This window comes from Cebus imitator, unplaced genomic scaffold, assembly GCF_001604975.1.
Source record: "Cebus imitator isolate Cc_AM_T3 unplaced genomic scaffold, Cebus_imitator-1.0 Scaffold453, whole genome shotgun sequence".
In the NCBI taxonomy this organism is placed as follows: Eukaryota; Metazoa; Chordata; class Mammalia; order Primates; family Cebidae; genus Cebus; species Cebus imitator.
This window is the reverse complement of record NW_016107768.1, coordinates 449,580-460,035: the sequence shown is the minus strand read 5'-3', so window position 1 is coordinate 460,035 and position 10,456 is coordinate 449,580. Positions and strand designations below refer to the sequence as shown.

Here is a 10,456-nt window from a genome sequence, read left to right as displayed (position 1 = left end):
CTCAAAAAAATAAATAAAATAAATTTTAAAAACTACCCTTTCTACTTTGCCCACTCTAGATTGATTATTCTACCCCACTATATATATATTTTTTGAGACGTAGTCTCGCTCTATCGCCAGGCTGGAGTGCAGTGGCACTATCCCGGCTCACTACAACTTCTGTTTTCCGGTTTCAAGCAATTCTCCTGTCTCAGCCTCCCGAGTAGCTGGGACTACAGGCATGCACCACCACGCCTGGCTAATTTTTTGTATTTTTAATAGAGACGGAGTTTCACCATGTTGGCCAGGATGGTCTCGATCTCTTGACCTCATGATCCACCCGCCTAGGCCTCCTAAAGTGCTGGGATTACAGGTGTGAGCCACCGCATCCAGCCCAAAATAATATTTTTTAAATGCAAACTAGATCACACCATTCCGCTGCTTTAAACCCCTTACTGACTTCCCGATTCTAAGAAGAAATTTTCAAGATTCTTAACATAGCCTAGAAGACCTTATCAGCTGAGGTAACTGTCTCTCTCTGGAGCCTCATCTCTGGCCACCCTTTCTTTTATTCTCTGCAATCTAGCTTTTCCTTTTTCAGATGCCAAATTCTACCATTCCATGGCCTTCTAATACACTGTCCCTCCACATCTCCCACACCCTTTCACCCATCGCCACCTGAATAATTCCTCTTCTCTCTGTTTTCAACCTAAGGTCACTTCTTCAGGTGCTTTCCCCCTTCCCCACTCAGGGTAAATGAGTTGTTACAGGATCTTAGTGTAGCCTATGTTCTCTCCTCATAGTGTGTGTCACAAATGCAATGACGGCATATTTCCTGATCACCTGCTTGGTGACCATGTTTTGCATTATTCAATGCACTCATCAAGTGCAGGGGCCATGTCTCAGTTGCTCCTTACTGTGTGCCCAGACCTGGCACAGTGCCTGACGTGAGAGCACAGTTGTGTTATAACCATCAGGGAATGGGCCTACAGGTGGACCCAGCGGCAGGGTGGGCAGAGGAAAGCAAGCCTGTGAAAGGGGGCACCCCTTTGATTTCATTCTTCACAAGTGTCTAAGTTCATTTTGTGCTGCTCTAACAGAATATCACAGGCTGGTTAATTTATAAACCAAGTGTATTTGGCTCATGGTTCTGGAGGTTAGGAAGTCCAAGAGTAAAGTGCTGCATCTGATGAGGGCCTTCAAGGCAGAAGGTGGAAGCACGAGAGAGCACATACCCACATGAGAAAGGGAAAGGGGGCCAAACTCATTCTTTTCTCAGGAACCCACTCCCATGATAACTAACCCACTCCTGCAATGGTGGCATTAACCCTTTCACAAAGGCAGAGCCCTCCAGACCTAATCATCTCTTAGAGGTCTACCTCTCAACACTTGCATTGGAGATTCAGTTCCCAGCACATGAATTTTGAGAAACACATTCAAACCACAGCAATGAGCATCCTGTCTTGCTCCCTCACTGCTTTTTCTGCTGCCTTTTCATTATCTATAACCATCATCATGTGAACATATCACCTTAAAATTGTTGAAAATATGCCATTTTAGAAGAATATGCTCAAAGGAGGTGACTGGTGTCCATACCCACTCCTCACCCCTCATGCCCTGATCAGCTGCTTTCTGTATATTATGTGTTAAAAATGTGTGAATGAGGCAAGGTCTTGCATATCCCCTGACTCCTCCCCCTCTTCAATGTCTGTGTGTCTCCAAAATATCTGCTCACTCCCTCCAGTCCTTCTCTCCTTCTCAAGGTTCATCGAGGGGAGGGGCACCTTCCTTGATGGCTAACACCCCTCATCTAACCTCCTTACATTCATCCTTCTTCCCCTCACTTTGAAAGTTCTTGAAAGAATTGTCTCCATTTGTAGCATTCACTTCCTCCCCAACTACTCCCTGTTACTTAGTGTTCTATTCACTTAATTATTGAAGAGCTAATATGCCTTCACAGTACAGAATTCAAAACATTCCAGAAGGTTCACAGTTAAGCATCTTCTTTCTACCGGTCTCCCCAAGCTTCACATTTTCCTCAGAGGCAACCCCCACTACCAGCATCTTGTTTATCTTTCCAAAAAGCATATACTTACATTTATTCTTATTTGTATTTCTTTATACAAATGGAAGCATTTCTACACATTTTCCACCCTTTGCTTTTTTCACTTAAAATATCTTAGAGATTGTTCTGTCTACATCACTATATCCAAAGCTTCCTCATTCTTTTAAAGGGCTGTCAACCTCCCACAGTGAGGATGGATCATAAATTCTCTACTCTGGACATTGAGGATATTACTAGTGCTTTGTTCTAACAAACATGCCACAGTGAACATCCTGCACATACACCCTTGTGAGTGCATCTGTAGGATAGATCCATAGAAATGAAACTGCACTTTGCATTTTGGAATTAAATTGCTCTCCATAGAAGCTGTACCAATTCACCCCCCACAACAGTCCATAGATTTATTGTTCTTCATACTTTTCAACAGATTGTTTTAATAAGCGTTTTTTATATTTTTCCAGTCTCATAGGTGAACCAGTCTACTTTTAATTTGCATTTCCTTTTATGAATGCGGTTGCAGCCAGGTATGGTGGCTCATGCCTGTAATCCCAGCATTTTAGGAGGCCGAGGTGGGTGGATCACTTGAGGTTAGGAATTCGAGACAAGCCTTGCCAACACAGTGAAACCCCGTCTCTCTTAAAAATAGAAAAATAAGCTGGGCGTGACGGCTGGTGCCTTTAATCCCAGCTACTTGGGAAGCTGAGGCAGAATCGCTTGAACGCAGGAGGTGGAGGTTGCAGTAAGCCAAGATCGCGCCACTGCACTACAGCCTGGGTGACAGAGCAAGACTGTCTCAAAAAACAAACAACAAGAAAAACGCAAAACAATGCTGTTGTGCATTCTTCTTACATTTAAGAGCCATTTGTATTTCTTGTTTCACCAACTCTCTGTTTCTATCTATTGCCCATTTTTCTACTATATTTTCAGTCTTTTGGTTTTTCCCAGGAAAACTCTATATAAGAAAACTATTTACTTGTCTGTGGTGTAAGTTGCAAATATTTTTAATCACTCTATAACCCTTTGCAATGCATCTCTGTGCCCCGTGAAGCAAACTGAACTACTGTCTCCCTGGTCCCCCATTGCCTCCTGGTTGTGTCCTCCCAAGGCCTTTCTCTGTGCTCATTTGTTTGCAGCATTTGACACTGCTGACCCACCCTTCCTGAATGTGCTTTTTAAAATTACGTGCACTACTTTATATTGCATCATCTCCCACCTCTCTGACGATTACTTCTCTTATTCCTTCACTGACATTTCTGTGAAGAATGCCCTTGTGAAAAGAGGTCTTCAAACTCTGCCCAGGGGATGAGCTGTGGCTGGAGGTATTGCTGGAGTTTTTCCCCAAGCACCATAAGTCTAACACGATGTGCAGACAGCTGTTGCCATAGCTGAGTCCAAGGCAGGCTTGGACGTTTCCTTGGTTCTTCTACTTTTCATCCACACATCAAGTTCAACATGTCTAAAACTGTTCCTTCCAACTTTTTCACTTCCCTAGGGCTCCTACCACTCTTCCAATCCTCCTAGGTCTGAAAACTCAGTTTCCCCAGCCCAGGAGTCACCAAGTCTCCTGTGAAAGTCATCTCCTCCACTTCTCCCCTCCTTCCCAGCCCCAGATCTCATGCTTGTCACCGCACTCTTCATCATGTGTCTTGGATGATTCTTCAACACTTTCTCCTTTTGCAGTCCTGCACATGCAATCTCCTGCTGCCTTTTGGGGAAACCTCAATCCCTCCCACGTGCCAGTGCCCCTCACTTACGCCTCAGCAGAGGGCTCTGCACAAAGCTAGAACCCAGTGTGAATTAAGGAAGCCTGGATCCAAATGCAGTACCGTGTATTCTGGAACTGGAAGATGGCATTTCCAAAAGTGAAAATGTGCGTGTGTATGTGAGTGTGTATGTGTGTTGTGTGTGTTTATTTCTGTGGACACATCAGTACTGTGTGTGTATGTGCACACGCGCTTTGCCATTGTTGCTTTTGTTTGCACTTGTTTAATTTATTCAACCAACCAGCATGCACTTTTATCCTGGTATCCCCGACTCCTTCCCTCCAGCCTCCCTCTACTTGGCCCTCACTTTTGCTGCAGTTTTACCAATCCCCTAGAAAAACTGGTGGCAAGGAGCCATCTCCAAGACCCTGCTCCGTGCTCCAGTCCCAGGGGTCGTCCAGCAATGCCAGGCCAGTGTGAAGGTGGCCTAACCCTGACACTCTTAGGCCAGTGTCCCCTGTCCACCTGCACCACTCCGCTCTCTTCTCCTTCACCTTCCATGAGCCATATTCCCCACTCCCATCCCAGCACACACATACAAAGATCCTACAGGAAATGGCCTCCAGCCAGGTGTCACAGCAGAGCCCGCTGACATTCTAAGACATCCTGAGTGCATGGCTAATTGTTCTGGCACCTAAGAATTTCTTTGCGTCCCAGGACTCAGCATCCCGCTCTGAGGGATGCAACCACCCCGACATTCAGATTCATCGGGATGTTGTTTGGGTGGCCAGTAGCCAGGATAGAGTGAGGAGAAGAGGGCATCTGGGAATGCAGGACGAGCTGCCCGGGGCGGGAGAGAGAAGGGAGGAGAGAGGTGAGGTGCTGGAAGGGGTGGGGACCGCTGGGCTGGCCCAGGCGGGACCGTGCACCGTGTGTGCGCGCGGCGTTGAAATGCCCTGCACGTCGGGGCAGCGGGACAGAGCCCAGGACGCGCGGGAAGTCTCCGAGTGCCTCGCTCCTCCCGCCGCAACCATGACAGAGAACTCCGACAAAGTTCCCATTGCCCTGGTGGGGCCTGATGACGTGGAGTTCTGCAGCCCCCCGGTGAGTGCCGCCCGGGATTCCACGCGCAGGGCCCGGGATGCGTGAGTGTCTGGTTCCACAGCTCGGGCTCAGGGGTGTGTGCCCCCGAATGTGTGTGTGGCAGGGGGATAAATTTGGGTCCCAAATGTGTGCGTGGGGTGTCACCCCATGTGTGAGTGTGCAGGGGGCAGGGCATCCACAGGCGGCTGCGGAGGGGCGTCCCGTGGCCAGTGGTGGGTGCGGGTCCTGGGCGACCGCCCTGCGCTGCTGGGTTTACCCACTGCACTTCCGCGTCCGACTACAAAGGACCCTTCGGAGGGAGCGCGGCTCAAGGGCACCCGTAGGAGCCCGGGCGAGCTGTTTCCCGCCCAGCTCCCTACTCCCTGGAGGCCACCGCTTGGGGCCCGGGTGCGCGTGGGACCCGAGTGCGCGCGGCGCAGACGTGACGGTCCCTCTCCCGCCCCGGCCCGCAGGCCTACGCCACGGTGACGGTGAAGCCCTCCAGCCCCGCGCGGCTGCTCAAGGTGGGAGCCGTGGTCCTCATTTCGGGGGCGGTGCTGCTGCTCTTCGGGGCCATCGGGGCCTTCTACTTCTGGAAGGGAAGCGACAGTCACGTAAGTCCAGAGGGTGGCGCGCGGGGACCCCCTTGTCGCCCACGGTGCCCCTAGGGGGAGCCCGAGCGCGGGCCAGCGAGGGGCGCGCGGCTGCCGGAGGGACCCTCATGCCCAGCGTGAGCGTCCCTCTCCCATTCCCACTCTGCCACGCGGCTTTCCACCTCCGGTCAACGTTGTAGAAAAACAAGTGAAGGTTTCACGGGAGAAGATTGAAGCATGGAGTGGGGGAGAATGCAGTGGACGGTCCGAGAAAAGCCGTTCTCCGCTCATCTCCCGCTAAGCGGTGGCGCGACCGTGGGAAGGCACGTCACCTCTCGGCCTCAGTGTACTCGGCCTTAAGGGAAAAAATGGAACTGGATGATCTCTAAGGCTCTCCCTGCTGAGAAAGGCTGTGGATGTAAAATCTGGGACAAAGATAGTGGAGGAATATTCAGACGCATAATTGGGAAGGAATTTTTGCCTTTCAGGAGGTTTTTTTGTGACCTTGCCATGAACATTCCCTTCTCTCTGTGTGTGTGTGTGTGTGGCGGGGGGGGGGAGGGGAGTCTAACTTCCTTAAAGGTAGAAAATGTCTTTCACAATTAATTCTGGCCTAGCCATCACATGTGATTTAATAGTAGATGTTTCACTAACTGCTGTCCTACTTTCTTTGTATGCAACTATTTATTTTAAAGCTCCATGGGCTCTGGAGGAGTGTAAAGACTGCTTCTAAGTTGACTGGGCAGAGTTCCAGTGTGTTCTCTAAGTACTCTGAATGTGTTCACCTATGTGAAAGGGGGCATTTTATCTTGATGACCACTGCCAGGTCTGGTATAAGCTTATTTCGACTAATGGAAAAGAATTCCATCTCCAGGGCACACACAAAGGGCTCTTTGATAATCACTCTCCTCAGAGGATCGGTGACTGCTGTTTTTTTTCTCTCTCTCCTCCCCTGAAATGCAAAGCATGAACAAATTCCAGTACTTACAGAAAATGGTGCTGAAAGCAATTCAACCATTTTACACATCACATCTTCTGCAGTCACTGCATAATTTGTATTTTTAACTCAAATGTCTAATGTAGATAAGCGTGCCTTTTAGCACCGAGTCTGTTTTAGAGACTATATCAAATTTACAAGCATTGATTTGTTAGATCAGATGTATTTTGTGTGTATTTGAAAAGTGCCTTAATGTATTTGTATTTTAAATATAGAAGCTAGGCCAGATGCTCATGTTTGAAACAGCAAATGTGAATAAGAGAATGATTTCAATATCTAAATCTCCACTTATAGTGGGGTTTGGATTGTCATCTCTTTGGGAAATTCTGTGGTTTTAGAACGTAAATACTATCTTTTGGATAACAAGGCCTCAATGGTATAGGTCAATTGGGAATAAAAATAGCTTTGCTTTTTTTTTTTTTGTAAATATTCTGGTCATGATATATTTTAAAATGAATACCATTTGGCATTTAATTACTCAAGGTAAACATCACTAACTGACAAGCTTCTAAAAAGAGAGATTAAACAATCATAGTGAAGCAGCACAGGTCCCTTTTTCATACCTTTACTGCAAGATGGTTTGTTGTCGGGTTCAGGAGAGCAATATTAAATTCTAAGAATTCAGAGGAATAGTGAATCACATTTTATTGCCAACAATCAAAGTTATTGCTATATCCTGTACAGTGAGGAGAATGAAGAAAATCACAATCTTTTTTTTTTCTCCCTGATCCATATTACTTAAGTATGAAAAACAAATCACAAAATACTAAATAGAGTAAATTTGGCACCATCTACGCATAGCACATGCACAGGTCTGTTTCCCTGAATACAAATCTAAATAGCTCAGACAAAATGTAATCAAAAAAGGTAAGTCTTTGTCAAACAGAAAGACTTGTCAAACCAAATGGATTATCCACTCTTTGGGGATTATCTGTGTCTCCGCTCCTCTATATTGGTTTATAGAGGAGAAACAGCTGTAATTCAACTCCTATCCCTTTCATGTGGGTAAATCCCCTTAGGATAGGTTTACTCAAATTTAGCTGGAGGACTGTGAAGCACCGGAGTATTAATAATCAGGGACAAGTGCACTGGGTTCCAATATTGAGGCCATTTTTCATCCACATTGTTGTAAATGGAACAAGGCATTGAAATATGGGAAGTTTCCACCAATATGAGATAACTGACAACCCCACCCTGTGGAATGAGGGAAGGAGATCATTGCTTGGGGCCTTTCCTCTCAGACTAATTTTTCTAGACATTTTCCCAAATATTAGGTAATTAATCTTATAGAACATAGGCCTTATTAAAAACTCATTAGTAAATATCCTTGGCTGTAAAAGGCACCATATTGAGTGGAATTTTGGCAAATAATAAATTTCATCTTATTTGGATAAAAATAGCCTTGGGTGCTCACAGCCCCACGGACTTAGAGCAGCTAAGGTCATTGCTGCTCCAACAGCCCAGCCTCATCACCAGCTCAGAGTCTAGTATGTTAGAAACTGGACTGCCTCCTCCCCCAAGTCTTTCCCCTGCTGTCCTCATGCAGATGGTGTGGTGCACATAAAAGATGGGCTGCAACTGCGCTACCAAGATGCCCTCTCTCCAGCTTGTCCAATGCACCCCCCATGGGCTGCATGCGGCCCAGGACGGCTTCGAATGCAACCCAACACAAATTCGTAAACTTTCTTAAAACATTAGGAGATTTTTTTTTTTTTTTTTGAGATTCTTTTAAAAAAAAATCTCATCAGTTGGCCGGGCACGGTGGCTCATGCCTGTAACCCCAGCACTTTGGGAGGCCAAGGCAGGTGGATCTCCTAAGGTCGGGAGTTCGACACTAGCCTGACCAACATAGTGAAACCCCATCTCTACCGAAACTACAAAATTTGCCAGGTGTGGTGGCACATGCCATCTCAAAAAAATTCCATCTCAAATTCCATCTCAAAAAAATAAATAAATAAAACTCATCAGCTATTATTAGTGTTAATGTATTTTATATGTGGTCCAAGACAGTTCTTCCATTGTGGCCCAGGGAAGCCAAAAGATTGGACACCCCTGCACTTAGGGAGGCTTTTTTGGGGGAAAGACAGCCAGGGTAGTGGCGGAGGAATGTGAAATTCAGACCACAGATAACTCTTCTAGTGTTACAGCCTTGTCTCCTTAAGAACTGCTGAGAATTTGAGAAATGGTTACGTTCTTGAATGTTGCATTGCTTTATTAGTAAAAGCTTATGTGTGATGTTCTTTTTAAAAAAAAAAAAAAAAAAAAAAAAAAAAAACAGAGCCTTTGTCACATGAGTGGAAGGCAATCACATGGGCGTTGTCTGCCAACCTCCTTCTGACAGTCATCACTGATCCACATGAACAGTGGATGCTCAGAGAGTACCCGACAGAACCGAGCCTGCTCTCCAAACCTCACCTGCAAGAGTCCTGTCTCAGCCAAAGAAAACAGGTTTCCCAAACCTAGCTGATCATAAGGGCCACCTGAGGGGCAAGGGGAAAAGAGACGGGTGGGCTGTGCTCTATCTTCACTAAATCAGAACTCCTAGGAGTGGTTCTTGTGATCAGGGAAGCCCAGGAGACAGTAAGTCACAGACATCTGAGTTCCTCAGACAGAGACAGGGAAGGAGGGGCAATGAGGGGTGGTTGAGCTGACTGGTATTTTCTGTCCTGCTGAATGAATGCTGTTCCTAAAAGGGTGCTAGATAGCAAAGCCATTTCTGTATCTCTGCTGACAATAAAATAGTACACAGTAGGTCCTGTAATAATGAGTTTTCTGCAAGAAATGATCCAACAATAACAGACCCTTCTTCCAGTGTTTGTCCATGTAGCAGTCACTCTTAGTATTGAGGGAGAAAAAATCAGACTTGAATTGAATCTGAGCTGTTTGCACTTTTGACTGGCTGACCTGACATTAAGTAGCAACAGTTTTTCACTAGTTCTCATTTCTCCCCTTTAAAGATTTATATATATATGTGTATATGTACATTATAATTTGTATATAAGATATGTAATATATGTAAGATATATAGATATGCATATACCTCTAAATCCAAGAAAGAAAGAGACCCACTTCCTAGCCCGGCCATACAGAAAGGTCTAACAGGACAGCACCACACTGAACAGGAGCAGCATCTGAATTATTTAGAAACCAGTGCAGCAATCAGGTGTCTGAGCCCTTTAGATCAGCTAATTAGTGGCAAAGTTTAAAAAAAAAATGTTTTAAGTATCGACATTTGTCTTTCTAACAAAATGTTACTCAGAAATGCAACGCATAAGACAGAAAAAGCAGAGCCACTCTGGTTAGACTGTGAATAGACAGGAGAGAACAGAGTGCCACGATGTCATCTTCACCTCTCAGCCATGCCTGTGAAACCCCAACAGTTCTAAGGACATAGATGAAAGCCACCTATGAGGTCCAACTTCATTCTATACTCGTGGCAACTCACAAGATCCAGAGATGAGTGGTGTGGCCACCTGTTTTCCTGATTCCTGGATTGGTGCTTCTCTGCAGTGCCAGGTCCCTGCCCCTCTTCCACATCCCCCACACATCTCATAACAAGATGCCCTATGGCACCATGCACCTGCCCCATAGAGTCGTTCAGGGAGTAGCTACCATTTTGAGCTGAAAGAGATGTGCACATTGACCTTACTCACCACACAGGCTGCTCGATACCAAGTGTACCCTGGTCCTGTCTGCAGTCCTTTCCATATACCTAATACCATATACCATACACCTAAGGCACTCCATGCATAATCTTGACCAAAAGATGAAAACAAGTTTGAAATGGAGGTGTCTCTGCAGACATGTTCAGCTGGAAGCCCAGTTAACCTTCTGTCTCGTCAATTTCCATTTATTCATCAATGGTTCTCAGCCCAGATGCGTAATAGAATTGAGCTTTAGAAAAAGAAAGGCCTAGCCAGGCGCGGTGGCTCATGCCTGTAATCCCAGCACTTTGGGAGGCCGAGGCGGGTGGATCACGACGTCAAGAGATCGAGACCATCCTGGTCAACATGGTGAAACCCCGTCTCTACTAAAA

General features: G+C 46.1%; 1 protein-coding gene across 4 annotated transcripts in view; it reads left to right on the top strand.

Moving 5' to 3' along the window:
• Positions 1-4,557: 4,557 nt before the first annotated feature.
• The window catches only part of CNMD (chondromodulin), a 30,300-nt gene continuing 24,401 nt past the window's right edge, over positions 4,558-10,456 (top strand). For all 4 annotated transcript variants that reach the window (XM_017511838.2, XM_017511837.2, XM_037732555.1 and 1 more), the window contains exons 1-2: positions 4,558-4,851; positions 5,304-5,444. In XM_017511838.2, coding sequence (XP_017367327.1) covers positions 4,576-4,851; positions 5,304-5,444 — 417 coding nt within the window. In that variant the 5' untranslated portion in view covers positions 4,558-4,575. The remainder of the gene's footprint in view (positions 4,852-5,303; positions 5,445-10,456) is intronic.